General features: G+C 43.1%; 5 protein-coding genes across 6 annotated transcripts; 2 read left to right on the plus strand and 3 right to left on the minus strand.

Moving 5' to 3' along the window:
• LOC8061643 (conserved oligomeric Golgi complex subunit 2) lies at nt 701–6,290 on the plus strand. The gene is made up of 12 exons (XM_002463474.2): nt 701–1,259; nt 1,901–2,086; nt 2,423–2,759; nt 2,881–3,042; nt 3,224–3,323; nt 3,408–3,611; nt 3,699–3,813; nt 4,381–4,587; nt 4,897–4,998; nt 5,354–5,476; nt 5,559–5,693; nt 5,899–6,290. Exons 1-12 carry the CDS (start codon nt 798–800, stop codon nt 6,010–6,012), a joined length of 2,247 nt encoding a protein of 748 aa, XP_002463519.1. The 5' UTR covers nt 701–797; the 3' UTR covers nt 6,013–6,290.
• On the minus strand, nt 6,811–9,833 carry LOC110437644 (RPM1-interacting protein 4-like). 2 transcript variants are annotated; one of them, XM_021466150.1, is made up of 5 exons: nt 9,687–9,818; nt 9,375–9,452; nt 8,084–8,596; nt 7,736–7,918; nt 6,811–7,109 (listed from the first exon to the last, which is right to left on the minus strand). In XM_021466150.1, the coding sequence occupies exons 1-5, from the start codon at nt 9,687–9,689 to the stop codon at nt 7,077–7,079; spliced, it is 810 nt and encodes a 269-aa protein (XP_021321825.1). In that variant the 5' UTR covers nt 9,690–9,818; the 3' UTR covers nt 6,811–7,076. The 2 variants fall into 2 exon arrangements, with proteins under 2 accessions (XP_021321825.1, XP_021321828.1); XM_021466153.1 differs by lacking the exon at nt 9,375–9,452 and having other exon boundaries at nt 9,687–9,833.
• On the plus strand, nt 12,326–15,827 carry LOC8060876 (B-cell receptor-associated protein 31). The gene is made up of 3 exons (XM_002463475.2): nt 12,326–12,547; nt 12,656–13,209; nt 15,088–15,827. Exons 2-3 carry the CDS (start codon nt 12,924–12,926, stop codon nt 15,453–15,455), a joined length of 654 nt encoding a protein of 217 aa, XP_002463520.1. The 5' UTR covers nt 12,326–12,547; nt 12,656–12,923; the 3' UTR covers nt 15,456–15,827.
• Nucleotides 16,706–19,746, minus strand: LOC8060877 (actin-related protein 2/3 complex subunit 4). The gene is made up of 8 exons (XM_002466057.2): nt 19,560–19,746; nt 19,202–19,267; nt 19,047–19,099; nt 18,465–18,492; nt 17,885–17,959; nt 17,577–17,681; nt 17,205–17,294; nt 16,706–17,076 (listed from the first exon to the last, which is right to left on the minus strand). The coding sequence occupies exons 1-8, from the start codon at nt 19,566–19,568 to the stop codon at nt 16,987–16,989; spliced, it is 516 nt and encodes a 171-aa protein (XP_002466102.1). The 5' UTR covers nt 19,569–19,746; the 3' UTR covers nt 16,706–16,986.
• LOC8080151 lies at nt 21,048–24,976 on the minus strand. The gene is made up of 7 exons (XM_002466058.2): nt 24,837–24,976; nt 24,185–24,731; nt 23,745–24,090; nt 22,973–23,624; nt 22,649–22,848; nt 22,279–22,523; nt 21,048–22,194 (listed from the first exon to the last, which is right to left on the minus strand). Exons 3-7 carry the CDS (start codon nt 24,041–24,043, stop codon nt 21,404–21,406), a joined length of 2,187 nt encoding a protein of 728 aa, XP_002466103.1. The 5' UTR covers nt 24,044–24,090; nt 24,185–24,731; nt 24,837–24,976; the 3' UTR covers nt 21,048–21,403.

Raw genomic sequence — 24,977 nt, forward strand, 5'->3', positions numbered from 1 at the left:
TGGTGAGCAGGGCAAGGAGGTGAGAGGACTTGAAACACGGGCCGGACTATACGTGCGAGAAAAAAAGAAAGGTGATCGAGAGGACTCGTGGTGGCTCCGGCCGCTCGCGCATGGAAACTGTCCTGTCAATCAAAGATTCAATATGACGGAAAATCTAAACAAGGCCTAGTTTACGGAAAGAAAAGTTTTTAGATATTCAGTGCCAGTCAGCAAGGCACACAGGCAGCATGCGTGGCCACAAGACCAGATGTTGCCTGTACTTTGTGTTGGCCTTGTTTTGTCTAAGATAATGACTACGGCCCCGCAACACACCATTCCATTCATGGAATGGGACGCACTCCACTTTACTCCAGCGGTGCGTCGTCGTTGTTGCAGCTTCACACTAGTACTGTACCATGTCCATGCCCGCACTACACCGGCAGCACTGCACAGGGCATTGCGGCTCGTTCAGTGGTTGTCGTTGACACACAACCTTTCTATTAAGGCCCATCTGCGCAGTTTCATCTTCACGGGCTATAGATCCATTCCTCCTCAAATACAAATGGGCCAAGCCCCACCTACAAATTCGGCCCGAGTTAGTAGGCTGCTGCTCATCGCGGCCCGCAGTACTATGGGCCGAGCCCACCAATCCAATCCAACTAGCTCCCATCCCACTAAACCCACTCTTTTCCACCCGTCGAGTCGTTAACGCTCTCTCCCCTTTGGCTTCTCTTCCTTCCCTCGCACACCCCCCCCTGCTCCTCCTCGCAGTCCTAGTCTAGATCTCCACCGCGCGCGCGCAGATCCGCCACACCTCCATGGCGGATCTCGCCGCCGCCGCGGCGGCCCCTCCGCCGGCCACGGACCTCTTCGGTGAGCCGATCGAGGCGCACCCTCCCTGGTTCAAGCCCGACGCCTTCCTCCGCGCCGGCTTCGACCCGGACGCCTACGTCGCCGAGCTCCGCTCCTACGTCCCGCTCGAGAGCCTCGCCGCCGAGCTCCGCGCCCACCTCGCCGCGCTCCGCGCCGAGCTCGTCGGCCTCATCAACCGCGACTACGCCGACTTTGTCGGACTCAGCGCCCGCCTCAAGGGCGTCGACGCCGCCGCCGCAAGGATGCGCGCCCCGCTCGCCGACCTCAGGGACAAGGTCGCCGCCTTCCGCGCCGGGGCATCCGCCGCGCTCGCCGCGCTACGGGCGGGGCTCGAGCAGCGGGCCGCCGCAACCGCCGCGCGCGAGCTGCTCGAGCTCCTGCTCGACACCTCCCACGTCGTCTCCAAGGTACACTTCACCTCTCCTCTCTCGCGCCTCATGCTCATAGGTATACGTATATGATACTAGTAATGTGGCTTATACCGGCAATCCTTTCTTCTAGTTTCATTTATAGTTGGAGTTCGTTAATTTTGAAGACACAATTTGGCTTCACATTTCCAGAGTTTGACCAATGCTCCATGCTAGGACACTGCCTTAGCCCTTAGCCCTTAGGGTTCCTGCGTTTGCTCATTCATCGATCACATGAGTAGGTTGACCTGGCTGCTTCCTTTGTTGTTGGGTTGGAAGCTCTAAGCTATTCATGTTTAATAATTGTGTATTGGTTTATTTCCCTGATTTATGTATCAAAAAAGGATTGTCATATGGAAGACTGTTTCACAACTTTGGATGGATGGTAGTTTGATAATCATGCGGGCAACATAACATTATGTAGGCAATTTTCTTTAATGTGTAATGATGCGAAAATTCAAGAAGTTACTCTGACGTAGTGACGGGTCAACTGATATATTTGCTTAATTCAAGGCTATTGTTAAAACGAATTTATGATATACTCATCAGCAGATCAGCTTATGTTCTCATCGTTTGTACATCTGGATAGAGCGTTGAGCCGAGTCATGTCATTGCTCCTAAATGCTTCTTTGCTTATCCAGGTTGAGAAATTGATCAAGGAACTACCAACTGCACCATCAGATTCATCGAATGCCGAAGTTCCTAACAATGACACTGGAATGCCAAATGGGGAGGCTGGGACAGGTGTCAGAGAAACACAAAGCATTCTCTTAGAAAGAATTGCCAGTGAGATGAACCGGCTTAAATTCTACATCAGTCATGCACAGGTTCGTGTCAGCACATACTGTTGCCCTTGGGTTCCTTTAACATGGAATGGAAGTATTTTTTTTTTCTTTGCTTCAATTGCTGAGGAAAAGCCATTAGGAAAATGTGCTCGGTGCATGAAGAATATCGCTGTTTCACACCGTATGTTTGTGGCTTTCAATTTGGATTAACATGCTAAGGAAATATCTGACCAAGTTTTGTTTGATAATCTTATGCTGAACCACTAATATTTCAGTTTCGTACTTGTAGGTTTCATTGTATTGCAAACTGGTGCATCATATCCATATTATTTCAACTTATGTTTATGATTCTTATTATGTTACATTATGGCAGTACAGAACATCCCTTTTATTGAGAACATAGAGAAGAGGGTCCAAGGTGCTACAAAACTGCTTGATGGTAGCTTGGAGCGCTGCTTTGTGGATGGTCTGGAACACCGTGATGCTAAAGTTATATACAACTGTTTGCGTGCTTATGCTGCAATTGACAATACATCATCAGCCGAAGAGCTTTTCCGTACAACAGTGGTGTCTCCATTGATTCAGAAAATAGTCCCTCAAAATTATGCGAGGGCTGTTGCTGGGGCATCATCTGATGAACTGGAAGATGATTATCAACAGATAAAAGAATGTGTTAAAAAAGATTGCAAATTCATATTGGAAATATCTTCATCAGGTAACCATAGGCTCTACGAAAAATTCGATTATTACTTCATGAATTGGAGCATGCATGGCACACAGAATATAGACCCATCTTTCTGCATTATCTAAGATCTCTTGATTTTTCTTTGGTGCAGAAAACTCTGGATTGCATGTTTTTGATTTTCTGGGCAATTCAATACTCAAAGAAGTCCTTTCTGCAATCCAGAAAGGCAAGCCTGGGGCCTTTTCTCCTGGAAAGCCTAAAGAATTCTTGAGGAACTACAAAGCAAGCTTAGGATTTCTTGATTTTCTTGAAGGTATTCTTTTGTTGCAACTTTATTATTTTTCTGCCAATAATGTTGAACCAGAACTTGATTCCACCGTATCTTTTTTCTTTTTCATCCTTGTGTTTCACAAAAGCTCCACAGTCCAATATATCTATATTTTTCAAAGGTTCATATGGATATTTAGAGTCATGATGGATCTTTTATTCTGCAGGTTACTGCCTCTCCAAGTCTGCTGTAACGAAGTTCCGCGCTGAGCCTGCTTACACAGATTTCATGCGACAATGGAATGTTGGTGTCTACTTTTCGTTGCGGTAAGCACAAACATGTATATCTATTATGCTATGAGGTGCTCTCCTGAAATCAAAACTTGACTTCTTCCTGCTCATTTATACAAGATTTCAGGAAATTGCGGGTGGCCTTGATTCTACTCTTACAAACACCTTTAGTCCTACTGGATCGAATGAGGCTCAAGGGAAGCAATTGCTCTTGAAGCAAAGTATTAAGCTCTTAGAAAGTTTGGAGTCATGTTGGAGTGACGAGGTTCTTTTATTCTCTCACTGTGATAAGTTCCTCCGTTTGTCCTTGCAGCTTATTTCAAGGTATAACTACTGCTAAAGATATTTTTCCCTTTTGTTTCCATGAATTTATTAAACACTTATATATTGTGTATGTTCCTGTACGATAAGGTATACAACATGGCTTTCATCTGGTTTATCTGCACGTAAAGCTTCTGATGGGAGCCCAAATTCACCTGCAGATGCTGAATGGGCACTGTCTACACCTATTGAAGATTTCATATATGTAAGTCACATCTGCAATAATGTCTGAACTCAGGTCATATCCTAATAGGATCTAGCGGTTTTCGTCCTGTACTATGGACCTATAGCTGCTTATGACTGAAATTTGGGGTATTATTCTCCTATTTATCAACATTCTTTATTTCTTTATTAAGTGTATGCTTAGTTTGAAATTTCTGGAGTTTTGAAGTTAGTTATAAGATGACTAGTTGCTTCAGAAGTGCTCAGTAAGTCTGCAGGAAGTCACTGCTTCCACCTTTTGACTAGACAGACATGTGCTGGTGTTGGTTTGGAAAAATAACTGCAGTTTGTACTTTGTAGCCCAATTTGTGGTAACTCTGAGGTAGTAAAAGCTCTTAGTAAGTCCCTTTTGTTTGTTTGTTGCATGAGTGGAGGCAAGTCCGTATTACTTAATCTTTATGCACTTTCCTGTTTTCTGACTTCTAAGGCATAATTCTTGTTACACTCAAAATGTTATCCAGTGTTGAGCAATGGGGACATATAAGAGTATAGCTCGTGGATCTTTTCTGTCTTTTGAATCCTAATAATGTCTTTGTTGATTGATTTACAGATAATGCATGATGTGCATGCTGTAATTGGTGAGCTTTCAGAATCAGGCAGCTTTATTGGACATGTGAATCAGTTACTAGGATCATGCCCCATTGAAGTACTTAACCTTGTCAAACAAAGTATACTGCAAGCTGTCGAACCTTTAAAGGAGGTGTTGCCTGCAATAATGAATGTCATGATTGGAATCATAGTTAAGAAGTCTAATGAGGTGAGTAGGATGCCATGAAATTGTGATGGTACTATCTGCATGTTTTAGTTATCCACAGTTCATCACTTCTCCCTTGCAAACTAGATTACAAAAGGGTTTTGGGCTCTTGTTATTTTGCTAGTGAGGAGCCAATTTTACCTTCTATGCATAAGATGAAGAACAAAATGGAAAAAATGCATATCTTACACTTAGGCATCCAATATTGTCTAAGCTAATGTTGCACTTGTCAGCATTTTTTCCCTAAATGAGAATTTTAAACTATATTCCTCCTGTTCTTTAACTGGCCAACTATTTTTTAATTGATTGTAGGACCTGAAGCACCTGAAAGGAATAACAGCGACATATAGGATGACGAATAAGCTTCCAGTGAGGCATTCTCCATATGTATCAGGAATTTTACATCCACTGAAGGTCAATGAACTTCCTGTTTTAATCTTATTTTATGATTTATAATTATCTAAATTCAAGCAAAGCAGCCGAACTAGCGCATGGATGGTCTATAGTAGCATGCTTGCTAAAAAAAATGATATAGTTGAATTTAGGCCTCAGGGCTTTCATTAACCCAAGGGGATGGGGCAAATTTTAAATTTATTCTATGGTCAATGTAGTATTTGTCTTATTGTTGTTAAATGCATCATGTTGCATGATTGTGATCTCATTTATTTTTCATATTTCTGTTTCAATGCATATGGTGATGTTAGAATTATTTGATATGCTTATTTCATTAAACGGTCTTTTGTTCTGAGATTTCCATTTGTTCGTGTAGGTGTTTCTTGAAGGGGAGCGTATACACTATCTATCAGAAGATGATAAAACTAGGTTGTGTCGAGGGTCTACAGATAAGATTACTGCAATTTACTATGACTTGGTCTCTGAAGTTGTCACTGTGGTGAGTAAGGATTGCCTAGCTGCTTATGAAAAGTTGTTGTTGACCCACCAGTTACTTAGATCAATTTATTTCAATTCTGAAGGCAAGGAAAACCGAGTCTTCATTGCAAAGACTGCGCCAAGGTGCACAAAGGCGAGTAGGGGCTAGTACAGATGCCTCAGATAACATCATATCTGATACAGACAAGATCTGTATGCAGCTATTTCTTGATATTCAGGTTTGCTGTCTGCCCCTTCTGCCCTTGTGCTCATAATCATAAGAAATTCTCTTTCTAGGTTCACTTTGCATCTAAATTAAACAATGTTATGGCACCTCAGTAGCAAAATTGTAAAGTTATGGCACCTCTGACAGCATATGCGACCATAGAAAATCGTAAAGTTATGGCACCTCTGACATGTTCTTTTGGTGGCATTATTTTGCAGGAGTATGCACGAAACCTTCGTGCGATAGGAATAGATGCGAGAGAAATTGATTCCTACAGAGCTCTATGGCAGTGTGTTGCCCCAAAAGACAAACAAGAGAACATTCAGTTTTGATGTAAAGAATGCTGTCAGTATATATAAAATTGTCACCCGTAGATCTCTCAGCATGTAGGTGTATCTGATGTTGTTCTTTTGGTTTGAAGTACTTATGATGCATACATAGATAGAGAACTGAATTTTGATATCGTTGCCGTACCATTTTATTATTAGGATGGTCACCTCCATATATAATCCAGAATTGGAGAATGTGTATCAATACATGATTTCACGTGAAATACAAGGATACTGTTGCAAACTGCTTGCAATTATTTGATCATGCATGCTCAAGTTTCTTTGATTGTGTCTGCTCAAGTTATCACAAGTGTGAAACTTAGCTCTGCTGCAGGGCTCCCTGCACGGCACGGCTGCATGTCCATGTGTTTGTTCTTAAGCCCTGTCCCCATTGGCATTACCTCTTGTTAGTCTTTTGTGCACAGCAGAACGTGTAATTTCAGATGATGGATTATATCAAATTTACTGATTCTAGTATTCTGTTTTTGGTTGCTAAATTGAGAAATTCCGCATTTTTTCCTTCTGACCAGCAGCTAATATGAGGCTTTAAACCTCTGGTAATTTACCGGCCGTAATAAGAGGCGGTTGTTTTCAGGCTTCTTGTTCCGAATAATGTAGTTGGATAGGTAAATTGAACATCGAATTCTGAAACGAACGTGAGAAAAAATCACCGAGTTTAACATGTGACTAGGTCTGTATGTATTCGTCCACTGAAAACAAATTTACTCAGATATTTTTTTAATTTGTCTTCCTCTTTCTTTGTTTCTTTTTTTTCTTTCTTTTTTTTTTGGGGCAGGAAACTACTGGCAATCAAGCAGGTTTGCATGATTCTATAGAGAAGCAAATCGCATGTTACAAAAACAGCTCAAACTACTGAACCTCAAGTTCTCAAAGTCATGCTCTGCCACGTCTTGCTACCACACAGCAAGTATTACAACAGGGACAACACAACGGGGGCACAAACTCAAATGACAATGATACAATCGGCACTGGTTCATCCAATCTTCAACGACACCTATCAGTTTCCGAACCAACTGAAGCATGAGTAGCAACCCTGCAAGGAAGCATCAGTTTCTGAACCAACTGAAGCATGAGCAACCCTGCAAGGAAGCAGCAGAACAGTGAATTCAACAAGGTCATATAATGTTTCTTTCAACATATTATAGTGTTTCATTCAACATACTCAAATTCTAAAAGCAGTTGCCAATGTACAATGTATTGTAGTTTACAGTACGAACCAAACAAATGCCGCATTTCAGTTGTGGAATACAGTACAATGAATTGTAGTGAGTTGGAACTAAACAGCACAACAAAAAGCGATGGGTAGTCAATACTAGTATAGCTACAATAGCACTAAACTTTATTGCTAACAAAAGGTAACAATGCTATTAGTAAACTTAATACTGCTGTGTTTCAGCTTATAAACTGAAGTCGTGTTGCTATGGTTTGTCAATTTTCAACTATAGCTGAAGTAAGCATGGAGCAATGACTGCTAAAACCACTAACGGTGTGTAAAGCAATTGAATTAAGTGATTCTTCTACTTGGTATTATGATGGTGAGCACTCTGAAATCAATCGGCACCCATTTTCAGTTTTCAGAAGGACATCAAAATGCAAGAAAAATCAAAACTATAAGAACCACATGCAAATAAATGATTTAACCTGAATATTAGATGGAAGAATAGTTTAAATCAGCAGCATGCCAATAAGTCTGAAGTGGACTCACTGAGGATTCATATTTGCGGCCTTGATTGGAGCGGTTATAACCTGTGTCACTGGTGAAGACAGGAGCATCGCCAGACTGCTTCTCCTCCCTCACTTTGTTAAATATGTCGGTGAAACCTTCACCTGTGGAGGGATCTTTCTCATCCCATTCTCCAAACTTGGGCACAGCTGATCCCCTCTCAGGCTGAATAGGCAAAAAATAATAGTACATCTCTTCAGAAACTGTACAGATATAAGACAATTTCAAATGCAGTTTCAACTTAATTGCTTCAGTTCCCTTCACACTCAAGTATCAATATATCATAAGCGCATGCGTATAATGCTTTACTTTAAGACATTAAGATTATACCGTTTCATCTCCACGGCCACTTGGTCTCATCTTGGACCTTCCAGGTGTGGTGGGCGCAGTTCCACGGTGTCCTTCGGATGAACCCCTGCGTTCCCATGAAGGAGATGAAACCCCTCCTTTGTTTACAACTCTAGCTTGGTGGTGAGGATGCAGAGGCGATCTCTCCATGCCAGTTTTTCTTGCTGCACTGTCATAGCTGGTATTGACACCGTGCTTATGAGTTGCTGACTCAGCATACGGTCTTCGAGCAGGGGCCTCGTGCCGACGAAGATCATCTTCTCTGTTGGCACGTCTTTCATCCTTGGGCTTTTGCACCACAGGATCCGACCCAGTCCTCAGGGGAGAAGCTTTAGCTGATGGTGAATCCTTGGAGAGTGCTTCCGGGTCTCCACTGTGGTCATTCTGACTAGCAGATCTACCTGGAGATTTGCCCTTACGAGCATTTTCGAAATACTGTGTGTAAAGGTGATCACCCTCATCCTCCCAGCTTCCAAACTTAGGCACTCCTTGATGCTGGCACAGTAGAATAAATAAATCCACATCAGACAGTGGCTGGCAAATTGGTAAAACACCTAGTACAATAGTACACACTGCCAAAGTTCCATACTCAGAGAATCTATTGATCTATCAAGGCTGCAGGGAGACACTGAGAGTACTAAATATAGCTTTTAACACAATCAAATGGAAACATACAACATGGAGCCGCCATTGATTGAGATTGGGAAAATCCCAAGCACATAGGTAAACAGAATGAGAGACTCTGTGACACCCCACATTTCACAGACATGGAGGGCACATGATCAATATTGAACCGGAGACTAACTTGGTATCTGCATATAGACTCATAGTAACAGTCAGGACACAACAAAACCACACATTCTAATTTCTAACCGGATCTTGGTGACCGAGGAAACGGACAGAGCAACTAGTAATTTGATTGCAGATTGGTACATTTCTTGGGACAGGGGAAAGAAAAAAAGAAGGCAACAGGAAAATGCTCCGGCAGAGATGCAATCTGTCTCCCCACCACGAAGCAAAGACAGGACAACCTAGGCAAAGACTAGCACCGGGTTTTGCAAGGCCAAAGGGGGAAACGACGAGGCTGTGCTGCCAGCCCAAGGCAATTCCAAGAAACCCCACATGCTATTGCTTAAGCCCCAGCAGGATCGGCGCTCAAGACGAAGCTACCGTTTCCTTGCTCCCACCGCCAACCAAGCAAGGTTATCCGATCCAGACCCGACCCAGCACCTCGGGAACCGCCACTCGAATTGGGGGGAGAGCAAGAACTTACGGCCATTCGTCGGAGAAGGTCCCAGGAACAGCTGCGAAAGACGGGCTCAGGGCGACGCCTCCCCCACCTCCCCGCCGCCTGGATTTCGAGTTCGAGGAGCAAGAACCGCCGCGTTCAACAACAGGAGAAAGATAGAGCGAGGGAGAGAAAAACAAAAAAAAAAAACAAAGATGCGGCCAATAAGAGAGGAGGAGGAAGACGAGACGAGACTGCGGGGAAGAGAAAGAGAAAGAGAGAGATGACGAGGAAGGAGGAGTTGAAGCAGCAAAACGCAGGGGGAGGAAGAAAGAGAAGGCAGGGGTCGTGTTTGACCATTACGGCGTCGGGTTCTCGCTGCCGCTGCTGCTGCCACTGCTTCGTCTTCCCCTCCTTGGCTGCTGTTGCTGTTGCCCCTGAATGCGGTGGGTGGTGGCCCTGATCTGGCGCGGTGGTCACTGCTCACCCCCGTCCCGCACGGCTCGCACCTGTCTGTCGCCTTTACTCCCTCCGATGCCATCATGCTGACGGCGCTATCAGCTCCAGGGTTACGCCACGGTTAGGCTAGACGACGACGGCTTGGTTTGCAAACTGTGATCAGCTACTGAAAGCCAGAGTCTTTGTATGTTGACGGTTGACCGGTTTACCAGCAGTCATCTTTTTTTTTTTTTAAAAAAAAAGACAGCAGTCATCTTCAAGCTGCAGTCACAGCTCTAGAATTTTGATCTGCACACGTGGCATGGGTTAGATACCATTGTTGGTATACTAATTTTATACCTCTAGAATTTTAGGCCTCGTTTAGATTCGAAAAGTTTTTTAATTTTGACATTACAGTACTTTCGTTTGTATTTGATGGTTATTGTCTAACCATAAACTAACTAGGCTCAAAAGATTTCTCTCGCGATTTCCAACCTAACTATGCAATTAGTTATTTTGAATCTATATTTTGTGTTTCATACATGTGCCGCAAGATTCGATGTGACAGGAAATCTTGAATTTTTTTTGAATTCCGGAGGGAACTAAGGCCTTGTTTAGTTCACCCCCAAAACCAAAAACTTTTCAAGATTCTTCATTACATCGAATCTTATGGCACATGTACGAAGCATTAAATGTAGATGAAAATAAAAAAACTAATTGCATAGTTTACCTGTAAATCGCGAGACAAATCTTTTAAGCCTAGTTACTTTATGATTGGATAATATTTGTTAAATAAAAACAAAAGTGTTATAGAATCAAAATCCAAAAACTTTTTAGATCCAAAAACTTTTTAGATCTAAACAAGACCTTAATGTAGTGCAGCCACAGCCCACAAGGGTCTGTGTCTCATGGTCTGGCATACATGATGCATCCATGATCCTACACTGTAGTCTCTATGTCATCTCCTCATCCATGATGAGGTGCCCCAAAGCCAGGGCTCTTCCTGCCTAGAAAAATCCATTCTACTATTGTTAGCAGCAGTGGGTGCCTGGCCTACTGGCCCAACTTCAAATTCAGTTTATTCAGATAGGATGATGTTTAACACCGGTTTAAAAATTGTTGGAACCCAAAAGGTAAGAGAGGCCAAGCATGTTCTCCAGGGCCTTGTTTAGTTCACCCTGAAAACCAAAAAGTTTTCAAGATCCCCCGTCACATCGAGTCTTATGGCACATGCATGAAATGTTAAATATAGACGAAAACAAAAACTAATTACACAGTTTAACTGGAAATCACGAGACGAATCTTTTGATCTTAGTTAGTTCATGATTGGATAATATTTGTCACAAACAAACGAAATTGCTACAGTACCGAAAACTTTTCACTTTTCGGAACTAAACAAGGCCCAGGTCAGATGAGCTAGCTAATCTAACAGAATTTCTAGTACTAGCCACCATCACTCATTACTCATTAGGTTGTTACAACTTTACAATCTGCTCTAGAGACATAATTCAATCCAACGGTAGCCAATGTTGCAGTCGACTACGAGATTTCTAGAGTGGCTTCATCAATTTTAAAATATGCCACTCTTAAGCCATTTGGTCATATGAGTAAGCCATGTGCACGTATGTTCGTAACGCTGAGTGTATATACGTTTGGCTCATAAGTCATGGTAAAAAATATTATTTGTTGATTTGTTGTGAGAGAAAAACATTGATAGATTTGACTGATAAGTCCAAACGAATAAGCTGAATAATTTATGGTTTATATAAAAAAAAACCAATCCCGACGGCGACCATTGTTCGCAATGACACGAGAGTACAGGGAGTTGACCATAAACTACCAAATAGCGACGAATTGATCAATTCCGCTGCCACGCACTGCAAATTCCCACACGGTCACGTTTACAGAATCAAGCAAGAATCTGATTTGATACACCCACTCTCATATACTAGAATAAGATAAATACAGTACAATGGTCACTGCCGTGCCTGAACTCTAAACTGAAGATTTTCAGTGAAACAAGTCCCTAATTTTGAGCTCACGAAATGCCCCCGTTTTCCCCTTGTTCTCTCCTTTATTTTTTCCTGTAGCAAAACGGACAAAAAGATATAATTAAATTCCATCCATTCTCTATTTAGAAAGAAACTAAATTGCATCCAATTTTTACATGGCATGACAAAGTAGTAAAAAGGCTGCTCCAATAAAAAGAATGCAAATGCATTGCTCATAACTTTTTAAAATCCTTGAAAGCAAAGCATGTCGGGGGGTTGCATGCTAAGCGCCATTGTTAGGCCTTGTTTACTTCTCAGAAAATTTTGCAAAATTTTTCACATTCTCCGTCATATCGAATCTTTAGACGCATGCATGGAGTATTAAATATAGACGAAAATAAAAACTAATTGCACAGTTTGGTCGAAATTGACGAGACGAATCTTTTGAGCCTAGTTAGTCCATGATTGGACAATATTTGTCAAATACAAACGAAAATGCTACAGTGTCCATTTCCCAAAATTTTTCAGAACTAAACAAGGCCTTAATCCAAAAGAAAAGAAAAGACTCGAACACTCTCTCTCTCACTCCCACACTCCTCCCACACCCCCAATCCGCCTGCACGGTGCACTCCTCCCTCCCCTCCCCGTCGCCTTTCGCCGCCGTCTTTTGCTCTAACGCTTCGCCTTTCGATCCCCTTTCAGACTTCTTTTAGCATCATCCCTAGTCCTCGCCCGGACTCCGCAGATTCTTTGATTGCTCCGAGTTCTTCGCCTGGTTTTGAGGGCAAGGTGAGCTGCTCCTTTCGTCATTCCTCTGGGAAATTTTCCGTCTGCTTCCCCCTTTTCCTTCTCGGTCTGGCCAGGTCTTCTGATTGCTGACGGCTCACCTTTTCGCAGACCAAGAAAAGGTGGTGATTTCATTTCCTGCCCGTCGTCTCCAATCTCTCTCCCCACCAAATTTCTGATTTTTTTCCGCCGCCGCAAACCTCCGCTCCTGTGCCACACCGCCATTCCATTCCAGTTGGGCGCTAAAGAAAGGAAGGAAGCGAGGCCGGCTGTTTCGCTGAAATCCCGCCGCCTTTTTTTTTCTCTGGACCACCAAGGTCCGGTTGAAGAATCGTAGCAGATTGTGTGAGAGAGGAGCGGCGGCGGCCGGTCGGTCGGTATGATTCACCTGCTCTTCCTCGTGTTGTTCGCGGAGGGCGCGGTGGCGCTGCTCCTCATGGTCAAGGTCGGCCCGCTGCGGGAGCTGGCGATGCGCGGCGTGGACCAGGTGAAGACGGGCAAGGGCCCGGCCACCGTCAAGACGCTGGCGTGCACGCTCTCGGTCATCCTCATGTCCAACGTCGCCAGCATCCTCAAGATCCAGAATAGGGGGCTCAAGCTCGGCACAGTCAGCCCCATGGACCAGGTGCTCTGGAGGACGCACCTCCTCGAGGCATCCCTCATCGGTGAGCATTCTGACTCCGTCCGTCCTTGGTTATTCCTAACTCCAGTAGCTTAGCGCATTTGTAATGTGCAAGTGGTTTTTTAGAAGATTAATGGACTAGTGGTATGGATGCTTTGACGCAGTAGTGATTGGCTGATTTTTGCTCAAATGCTTAGGTGGTAGACAAGGTAGAAATCTAACACCCAATGTTTCTGGATTCAACTGCCAATTTAGAGCTCATTCTTGAAGGGCGGAAATTGCAGGCTCTGTGATCCACATTTTGGATTGGACCCAAAGTCTTGCCTAGTCTGAAATCTAGGGTCTTACTTTACCATTAAGGATTGCTGCTTTTATTAAACCCTGTTTAGTAGTAGCACTAGACACTGGTCACCTCCTTTGTTTACCTGGAGAGTCAACTGTTCAAGAATAGTAGGTTATAAGAGTCTATTAGAATATTATAAGAATTCCCATTGGATTGCATTGCAATGACTTGTTGTTTCTTGCTCCCACTGTAGTAATAATTTTTTTATCTTCAGCCATTGTTTTGTTTTGTTGGAATTTGACTATAGTCATTTTAGCTGAAAATGAAAGTAAGCTATCCTTACCCTCCAAAGGGAAATATGTTATCCAGTGGCAAATTTGTTTTGCTTTAGTGCAGTACATCAAGTAGCATCTCTGTACAAGTTCTTGGTATGGATGACTTCCTGCTTACTGACAGTTCCAAGCTTTCTAGGGTGTCTGATAAAGATTTAAGACTTGAAATATTGTCTTTGAAATAGCAGGCTAGAATAAGGACATGAGTTTGTATGTAGAATATAGGAAGGGTACTGTCTTACTCAGTAATGTTAAGGAGATGCCAGATAAGGTGAGTTCTCAATGTAACGTTTGTCCCCCATACCAAATATACACTCTTTGTAGAAGTACTGTTTGCTTTAGTTAGTGATCTCAGTTAAGTACCGCTATGGCACGTTTGGGTTAGTAATCTCAGTTATAACTTACTTTTTAAGAATTATGATGTGCAAGCTAAAAAAGTTTGGCGTCTGGGGGGGAATTAATAGAGAAGCTTCAGTATTGGTTTTGAGAATCTGTTTCATACGTGACATATGCCAAAATAATACAAAAGAGAAATTGGGTATAGTAATTGTAGTAGTAATAATAACAGCAAAAGGGGACTGATATCTTAGGTCATGGTTCCAACACGTGGATTGTCGATTTCCATGCACTTACATGCAAAGCTGGTTGGTGACTTAATATTATTTTGATATATTTGTATTTGTATGTATTGCGAATGCTAAGGCATGGAATAAAATTTCTACCTATTTATGGGGATATTGTGCTTATTTAGCTACCGATCCGGAGTAAGGAGGTTAGTTTTGTAACGGTCCGTTTTTTCCTAGATATGCAACTCTCCTGCGTATTTGAGAAAAAAAAAATAGAGTTGATATTGGTCTACGTAGTTGTGAAGCTGTAGATCCACAGGGTACAAGCATATAATTGTAAAGGTAGATTGTCTGCATGTTCAGATATTAATTCACAAATTGCACTTATGACCAATGCTCCAGCACACAAGCAGGTCCATGGCAATAAAGTGACTGACAGCATGGTTTAAGCAGAATACTCTCTGGCTTTTTTGAAGCTGTTGGTTCAATATAGTCTTCTCGTTCTTTACTTTACTTTTGTTAACTTTTCGTTTATCATAGAGACATCATACCTAAAATGGCCAAAGTAGGCCTCAGAGGATATTTGAAGTTACCATTGAACCTATACTTTGATGGGGATGTCGAACATATACATTTTTAGCCCTAGAGAATGTGTTTTCCCTTTCTGAAAAGTAGCATATAATCTCTTTAATAATTAAATCTGGCATTTTATTTCTCGTACATTTTCTTTCTCCATGCAGGATACACACTATTCCTTGCATTTGTAATTGACCGGTTGCACCACTACCTCCGAAAGCTGATGACACTAAGGAAAACATCCAGCACATCCAGAGAGGAGGTTGAGAAACTTCAGATGGAGAACCGGTCCCTCCGCGAAAAGGAGGAGAAATCCTCCAGCGAAACGAAGAAGCTTCAGCGAGAGATTGCAAAGCTGAATGAGAGCATGAAGAAGCTGAAATCTGAGACGGAAGAGCACGAGAGGAAGGCATCGGTAGCAGAGGCCCATGTCAACGCGCTGCAGAAGCAGTCAGAGGAGCTGCTCCTGGAGTATGACCGGTTGCTGGAAGACAACCAGATTCTGCAGACTCAGCTACTTAGCAGAGCCTAAGCTATGAGGGAAGCTGATAGTGCAGCTTCAGTTGTTTGTTAGCAAGACTCTTGCCAGATGGTGTCAGAGAGCCAAGGACTTACCCGGTTCTGAATGATTACATGCCGCAGTTCTAAATTTCGGCATGTCCATGTGATTCTTGGCATCCATGTTGTTCTTAATTTATGATCTTGTTGATGTATGGATGCAGCTGTATTTTAGAGTTTTTGTTTCTTCCTTTTTTGATGGATGGTGGTACATGATGTAATGTAAGAGCTAGGAACGAAGGGACGTACTTGAGGAATTTGGTAGTGAAGGCACCCAGAATGTGCTTGAAAAAATTGGAGTGGTATGTTGTGATTTGAGAACGAAGAGGAGCTGTGTCCTGGGATTGAAGCGTGCATGAACCAAACTAGCCTGAAAAAACGACTGAACTTTTGAATTTAGCAGAAAAGTCAATCGTCGTACTCCTGATTTTTGCATTTGTCCAACCGTGTATGGACGGCCACTGCTCTGGCCTCCACAGATTTTTGCCCATGCGCAGCAGCCCTATTCTCCTTTCCAATGCCGATTAATCGTGATTAATCGTCCTTATCGGTACTTGGCACTCAATTAGGACCTCCGATTCGATCAGAGCGATCAGAAACTTAATCATCCGATTAATCGTTGATTAGTCACGATTAATTGTCTGATAAGGTCTCTAGTCTGATCAGAGCTAAATTGACAGATAGATTGCTTTTGGTCTGGGCTATATTTATTTGGGTCAACCCCATTAAAGTTTCTCTTATATACTTCACTCTCACTCTCTTCTCAGTCCTGACTCCGAACTCTAACCGTCAAGCCTGCAGCGTTGCTGCTTCTGCTTCCTACTTCCTCCTCCCTCTTCCGAACTCTAACCGTCAAGCCTGCAGCGTTGCTGCTTCCTACTTCCTCCTCCCTCTTCCCTGTTGCCTGCTTTCTCCTCCCCTTTCTGATGCAACTACAACTATACGGATGATTAGACTGATCAGAAATCGATTAATCATCCTCAATACTGATTAGAAGCAATAAGGCGATCAGAAAACATTGCTCCTTTCTGTAATGAGTCAAAGCTGTTGGGGGGGAAGGGGGGGGGGGGGGGAGCTTCACCAGCTGCTAGTTTATTTTGAGAAAAAAGAAGACAAGATTCAAATGGATCTCTGCTATAGTGCCCAAAGGAGCCGTGACATCCAGAGCTCCACCGAGTAGGGCCAAAATCACTGTTATGACTTCGTGCTAAGGGGAACAAAACATGAACAATTACAGTTCGCTATATGCTTCAACATGTGTCAACATCAGCTCTCCTTTCAAGTGAAAGAAAAATGAAAACACAAGATTTGCTCACATGAACAATTACAGTTCGCTATATGCGTCCTGATATTGCAATTGTCAGCTGCTAATCAGGTGGTCCAAATTCGCAAGGCATTTACAGGAGCTCCTGCTAAAAAAATCTGAGTAAAAAAAAAACTTAAGCTGCTGAAGAACAGTAAGTTACAGGCCGTGATAATCAACACTGACTACTGCTACGGCCCAGTCATATGAACTGCTTCAAGAATTCAGTCGCCACTAGCCGGCCACGAGTGTTTACTGACAGCTTCAGCTCGCTGATCTCCTTGTCGATATCCTGGAATTCATGTAAGCAGAATGATGTGAGTGCACATATATGTGCCAACATACAGTGTTTGCATATATCAACCAAAGGTAAAGGAGACGAACTCAAGGCCATGCTTATGCTTATGCATGTCAACTTACCTCCATAAATTGCACGATGAAATCTATGAGCTTGTGCTTATGCATGTCCTCACAATGGTAGTTTGTTATTAGGAAACTGATATCATAGCCCTGAAACAGAAGGCATACTTAGCGACCAGTTCAGTCGTAAACAATTTGGATTTCTAAAGGGACGAGCAGTTATGTTGATAAAACTGATCTCTATGTGGGAATATGGCAAGATAGGGACAGAGAATAAACTAGAACAACAAAACTCAGCAAAATATGGTCCATCATCCTGTTTTCCACAATGGATGTATCCCTGTGCCTTACAGATAGTTCATGTTTACTAGGACCAACTGGAGACATAAAACACTACTCAAGGTAATCAGTGTAAGTTGGAAACTGTAATACCTGAACTGGCTTTCTTCTCAACACTTGGAATGCCTCTGCCCTCATTGACAAAAACCTAAGGAACTTCTTGGCAAGAATGTTCTCCAATTCATCTGCCTGCTTAACCTGTCAGATCAATCAGAAGCTATGAATATATACCAGATGGCAAATGGTCGCGTGACAAAACGTATTAAATACATGCAGATGCAACATATGTGAGCAGGTACCAAACATTGTGCCATCACGTCCACCTTTTAGTTTGTATCAGGAATATTTTCTAACAATTTTGTTATCAAAGTATACATTGTAACACAAACAAATCACAGTACCTTCATGCTTATACGTATAGAGTTGATTGAAGTCTCTATCAAGCATTTTTCTGCTTCATTGCGGCATATCAGTACCTGTAGATAAATATAGGACTGTGAGTCACAGTTCTCAAAATATTAACAGAACTTATAAATCTCTTCCAAATAAGCATAAGAGATCATGTAAGTTAAATCTACAAGCAAACAGATAATTAATTGGTTTGGCAACAATAACCAATTTGTCTTAAGTGGTATCTTGGTAAAAACAAAATTGTTCCAACCAACATCGACGACCTTTTTTGAATTTTTTTCTCAGAAAAACATAAATCATTGAAAATTCCATGGCAGGTCAAAAGAAGATCCAGCATTGAGTAATCAATCTTAAATTTACTTAGGCATGTTAACTATGAAACAGAGCTGTTCAGGATTCTTAGCACATTATCATAAGAGTGCACTTGTTCCAACTAAAAATGACAGCACTACTCCGTTTTTCGCCTAGTTGGGTTTAGTTAGCTCATATATATTAGAACACATGGTTTCCAGAAAAATTATTGAAGGATTTAAACTGAATTTAAGTTACTGTCAAAGAAGTTTTCCTCACCGGATTCAGTAGAAGCTCAGGGCTTGTCCTGTGAATAAGAATAAAAACAAAGATGGATTAGTAAGGGCAAAAATATATATTCACATGAGCCTTTAGGAAATTCACAAGCTAAAATGTATTGTGGTATTATTAAAGAAGTTGACATGGAATGGGGTAAGAATTATTATAAGCTTAAGCACAATTCTTGGTTCCAGAGGGAAAAAAAAGAGAGGGACATCATCTAAGAGAAGCTGACAATATCATAATAAGCATGCTTTTCTTTTAGATTTTACAATCTCCACTCACGTAGTTAATCTGTTACGCATATTTCTGGCTTGTCAAGGTCCATGGAGGGAAAACACAACTCAAACTCCCAAAGTGCATCAGAGCCCAGAAATGCACCAAAGATGAAAAGAAAGAGAAGTTTGTTTTCGTAACGTAACATGGCACAGGAAATAGTTTCCTGCATGGAATCCTGGTTCAGAAACTCGCTACCATTGCACTAACTGTTTGGAGCCCCCCCCCCCCCCCCCCCCCCCCCTCCCCCAAAAAAAAAAAAAGAGCACTGAACAATCATTATTGCCTGCTTGCAGCATGACTTACTTGAGCTCCACCTCTGGTTTGTTGTGCCTCTCGACTTCTTGGCAAGGGAAATTCTGGTACCAAAACAAAAAGGCAAACCATCCATGTTATGCTCGTGATGAGCTGGGTGCAGCAGCAGGAGCAGGAGCCTCAGAGCTGAAGCAAAAAAAGAATACCTGGAGGCACATTGCCGCCTCCAGAGTGTTCCGGATGCAGGTGAGGTACAACCGCAGCGTATTGGCCTGCAAGAAGAGACGCTCATTAGCATTTTGCGATCTCGATGTAGCACACGCCGAAATGAAGCGCAGAACAGCCGATCCTGACGCATTCAGCCAGGGGCGCGGGGCACCCAGTAAAGGACATGGTGTACCACCCCATAATTTTTGCAAGAAATCGAAGTTATAGCAGGCGTAATACTGCAATCGGGATACGCTCCACTTGCAAATGCGGAGATCAGATCCGCATAGCCAAATAGCTTTAAGTTAGGGTTTGGGTTCGCGCAGAAGGGAGGAGAGGGACGGGTGGTGGGCATACGGTGCTCATCGCCGGCGAAGGGCCCAACGAAGATCTGGGCGCCGGGGCGTAGGACGGCCGCGGCGGCGGCCCAGTCGTCGGCGAGAGAGAGATCACGTGGGACTGTGGGAGTGGACGGGACAAGAAAGCAGGCGTGACGCGTGAACGCACGGGGCTTTTCCTTGGGGGCTTTTTTTTTTCTTTCTCTGCACAATTTTTCGTTTTGTTTTGGGCCAAAATCAGCCGTGGACAAAATAGCCATTACTCCCTCCATCCTAGTCCTTGTTTAGTTCCAAAATTTTTGATAAGCGAGAGCATTTTCATTTATATTCGATAAATATTGTTTAATTATAAATTAACTAGACTTAAAAGATTCGTCTCGCAAATTATAGACAAACTGTAATTAGTTATTGTTTTTATGCTTAATGCATGTGCCGCAAGATTCGATGTGATGGAGAATCTAAAAAATTTTACAAAATGTTTTAGAAACTAAGCAAAAAATTCGTTGATGAGCATTATGCCACTATCGTCTAGCACTAGACATAGGCTCTGTTTGGATACACCAACTAAATTTTAGTTGCGATGTATCCTAACAACATTAGGCTGTCTCCAAGAGGAGACCTATTTGAGAACTCAAACTCAAAATGGGTCTCGAACACAATACCTATAGCCTCCAACAGAGTACCCATACAGAAGACACATAACCCAAATTTGGGTATCCTATCTCCTCGAGACCTATTTGCAGAGAGTGTTGTCTTTTAGGTCTTGTTGTTGGAGAAGACTAAAAATAGATATAAAACCTTTTACATGTAGCGCTACCCAAAGGATAAATGGATCTTGTATTTTGGGTGACAATTGTTGGAGATAGTCTTAGCTGTTTACACCTAACTAAAATCAGCTAAAGTCTTCAATTAGCTGATGCATTCAAACACCCTCAGCTAAAGTTTAACTAAGGTACATCCAAACATGTTCATAGTCATTACTAAATTACTAAATACTAAAGCAAATTTAGAAATATTATAATAAATCTAGAAAAATATAAACCTATCCTGGTTAACCAGGTGAACAAGATCCACCGCATCGCATATTAGACTTTCATTTTGCTTTGTCCTGGTGTAGGCTAGGTGACAACCAGATGATTTTTAGCTCGGTACTTTCCGACCCATCATACAGTTCAATTTATTAGAGTTAATGAAAATGGGATCATTTACTAAACTAAAAATCTGCAGATAGGGTCATAGGGATAGCGTCTTGCTAAGTTTGAGCCTCCAGGCCTTGTTTAGTTTACCTCGAAATTCAAAAAAATTTCAAAATTCTCTGTCACATCGAATCTTGCGGCACATACATGAAACATTAAATATAGACGAAAACAAAAACTAATCACACAGTTTGACTGTAAACCGCGAGACAAATCTTTTAACCCTAGTTAGTCTATGATTGGATAATATTTACCACAAACAAACAAAAGTGATTCAGTAGCGAAATCTAAAAAATTTTCACATCTAAACAAGGCCTAAACTCCAGTACTTGCATGTTGCAATGAGCAGCAACTGAATCCGCACATCATCACATGTTTCAAATGGAAGTTCTGCACCAGCAAAACGAATAAGACTGGAATTTCGCAGCATCCTACATTCCTACTGGAATAAGAGAAACCCATCCAGTGGCTCCCTATTACAGACTGCACAACTGTTGTTCCTAGTACTAGGAGACATAGGGAAGTGGAGCTGATTACAAGTAGCTGAGCAAGTCCACTCAGCCCAAAGGTAATTGCAGAAATGGAATACACCGGGCACAAAAAAAAAAGAAAAAGAAAAAAGAGTAGCCGTCTAATTACAGAGAGACCACAAGTGTAGGAGGCGCATTTACCCCAGAAACCTAGATAGCCTCTTCCTCTTCTTGCTCTTCTTTGGGGTCGTCTCCTTCTGCAAACTGCCGTTAGAATGAGGAAGAAGTAATGGGCGTTTGGCGGCTACTCTTCTCCCTCTCTTTTTTGTCCATTGAATCGGCAATTTCCCTGCAACTTGGACAATACCACCGGAGGTGGCAAGCTCAGCTACATGTTTGATCTTCTCCTGCATCTGCATGACCCATGCTACCGAGAGGTCAAGCGAGAACGAATCATCCAATGGTTTTTGCCATAGATCAAGCAGGACGTGCTGATATGACTGGAAAGACAGCGAGGGCTGAAAATCTTTGCGTGCTCCACACATCATGTTGACCTTTAGCACATGCTTGCATAGGTTACCCTGCATTGACCATGAGCAATCGCAGAGAGAGAATTCAGAACCGGGATTCCATACAGTCCGCGTCTGACTGGTATCCTTCTGGCTGACCACTCTGGCTAAAAGAGGCTCTTTGTCATCAAAGGTAACAGCAGCATCAGGTATCTGCAATGCCCTTTGCCATGACGTGGATGCAATATAGTCTGCTTTCACCTCAGGAAATGATCCGCTTTCATCTGCAAATAAGTTGATCCAGTAGCTCGAATGCAGTTCTGTTGTGAGCTTATGCACTAACCAGTCCACCCGTTGAAGAGCATCCAGCTGCACATCATCGTATGCTTTTACCTTCAGCTTCAGATGGTAACCTTCAATGGCACCGCATGATTCCTGACTTGCTAATGGCAGATTTCTGATGGAGTCAATCCACATCTCTATCAAGAAGGAATATCATTAGCATGCACAAGAGGGATTTGCACGACAAGCTATATTACTAAATTACTGGTTGAAATTCTTACCCAATTTGGGAACCCAAAATGATTTGAAATATTTTATGAACGTTGTTTGATCAACAAAGTCTTGAAACAACTTCCCTAGGGCATCCATAGGGTTCTTCTCACTCCAGATACTGTATATGATTTTGCCAAGTTGGATGAAAATTTCCCGCTGCACCTCAACATTGCTGCATTTCTTGATTACATTTTTAAGCCAGGTTCTTCTGATATGCCACACAGAGAACAAAACTGGGCAGGCGAATACCTCCCTGGAACAAGGACAACAAACTATTGTAGCAACGACACATTTACTTCAATGGGAATGCACTGCTGTCTACAGCTTAAATGATTAGGGGATGATAGTCACAACTAAAATTACAAACCAATGCCATACCTGATCGGACCCAGCTCTGAAGCCGGGTCATCAATGATAAAACCACCAATTCTCCAGGTGGAATCTATAGAATGTATTCTATCAGTAAGTGCCCTCATCCATTTCAGTGTATCCTTGTTAGTAACTGAGCGGGTTATGACCCATGCAACAGGAAGAGCATGCTGCCTTGAGTCAAATACAAGAAGCGTGTGCAATGGATACTGCCACGGCGAGTAAAATGTCAAACAAAACATACTGATAGAATTAGAAATTTCAATCAAAGTATAGAAAACTGATCTGAAATTATATTTACATAACTATTCGAAATGGAGGCAAGGAAGATACCTTTAGCTTGCTTACACCAAATGAGGAATGAGAAGCCAAAAGACTCTGATGACCAAAGCGCATCATTTGCTGCAATTGCCATTCTGTCTGAATCCCCAGGATGAAGGCATCTGCCTCAGTTGAATCCTGGTAGAAGAATACAGATTTCTTATTTCTGTCAACCCACATCCTGATGCTAGCTTGGTCATCCAGATCCAACTCATGTGTCGATCTCTTGATGATCATCCCTAGTTTCTGGACATACTGCGAAGCAAGGTTATCAACCTGGGCATCTGCACTACAGTAGCGCTGTATGCCTTCTATATGTGTCTGCAGTATGTTCTCTTCTGGGACACCGAGGTAGATCAATGACATGGTCTGCTGCTGGATTTCACTCCCAATGTAGGGCATTTTCCTAGCGCCAGGCCCGATGGCATCCCTGTCGAGGGGCCCGTGGCATATGAAGCCGGACTTGTTGACATGGCGCCTCTCGTGGTAGATGATGAGCAACAAGGAAGGGCGGGCATAGAGCCTCTTGACGGTAAAATGGCAGGTACAGCCACGCATGGACTGCGGGCGCGCGGCACGGTTCCTCGTGTTGAGCCTGTACTTTCTGCTAGGCAAGATTGTTCCTCCCTCCCCATAATTCTCAGGGCCAAACGAGCACCAATACCTGGAATTAGCTCTAACACAGGTCAAGATTGATTGGCTCTAGGAAGCGGCGGTGAGAAAGAACCATCGAGGAGGAATGAAAAAGGAGTGTGCTGAGCAGAGCAAGGCAGGGAAGACGTACATCCTGTAGAGGAGGTACTCGTCGCTCCGGTACTCCCTGAGGCTGCCCCTCTCACGCTTGCGGCCGCGCTCGATGTGGAATCGAGTGGGGCACTCGGGGTTGTTGCTCTCGCCGCCGATGAAGGCCTCCATCCGGTCGTAGGGGATGAGAGCAACGTCGTCCCGGTGGTGCTCGGAACTTGCGTACTTGACCCACGTGAGGTCGGCAGCGGAGAACTCCTCTCCTGGCGGGTCCTGCACCGGGAGGTCGCTTACCGACTGCAACACCTCCTTCTCCGCCACCTCCGTCTCCTGGCCCATCCTCTTTCAACTTGGCCAGCCGCGGCTGGCGAGATTGATCCTGCGCGCTGAAAAACCAGGGGGCGAACCTGGATTAGGGTTTGGATGCTCGGTTTCGCACAGCGGGAAGGGAACGGAAGGTAGGAGAAGGGGTGCGCGTACCTGGTGGGGGCTCGTCGCCGGAGAAGGCCTGGGCAACTGTCGACTGGCGTAGGGCGGCGGCGGCGTCGGTAGCCCAGTCTGTCGCCGAGAGTGGGAGAGAGGAGGTGAACGGGTGAAGAAAAGGCTTGACTGGGCCTGGGCCTGGGCCTGGGCCTGATTCTGGGCCACTTGAAAGATGTTTGGATAAGGTCCAGTAGAAATTTACGTGGGCCTGGAACTGGCTGTTGCATTGGTCTGATCGAACAGGGTTAAGACACTCCCCCTAGGAGTCCTGAAATTACTAGTATCCTGAGTTGTCTTAGCTTAAAATGTTTTAGATTTGTTCTAAATAAATGTTTTAGATTTTGTTAAATAAAATACTTGTGATTTATTCACCTCCACATGCTCGAGCTTGTCCAGGCTCGCTACTGAGCTCGACCAAGGCGTCAACCAGTCCTCCCTCCTCCTTGCATCCCTATTTTAATAAGCTAAATCGATCTCCAATCAATTTTCTAGACTACTAATTTATTGACCAAAACAATGTTTTCTTTTCTCACCAAATTAGATCCTACAAAATAGAAAAAAAAAATGTATTCCTAGTAAGAGATACCAGTGCAATTTAGACTGGAACTGGATTATTGTTCTGAAGATAAAGATAAAGTCAGAATCTAACCTCCATTTTTTACACTGATAAGTAGAGGCAAACTTGTCTCGACTAGGTGAGGTGACTAAAGTTGAGCCTTCGACAGTAGTTGTGGTGCTTTAGATTTGCCCTCCACTCCACGACCTGGACTTGCAATTGCAACCAAGCAAA

This window comes from Sorghum bicolor, chromosome 1 (assembly GCF_000003195.3).
Source record: "Sorghum bicolor cultivar BTx623 chromosome 1, Sorghum_bicolor_NCBIv3, whole genome shotgun sequence".
Classification (NCBI taxonomy): Eukaryota; Viridiplantae; Streptophyta; class Magnoliopsida; order Poales; family Poaceae; genus Sorghum; species Sorghum bicolor.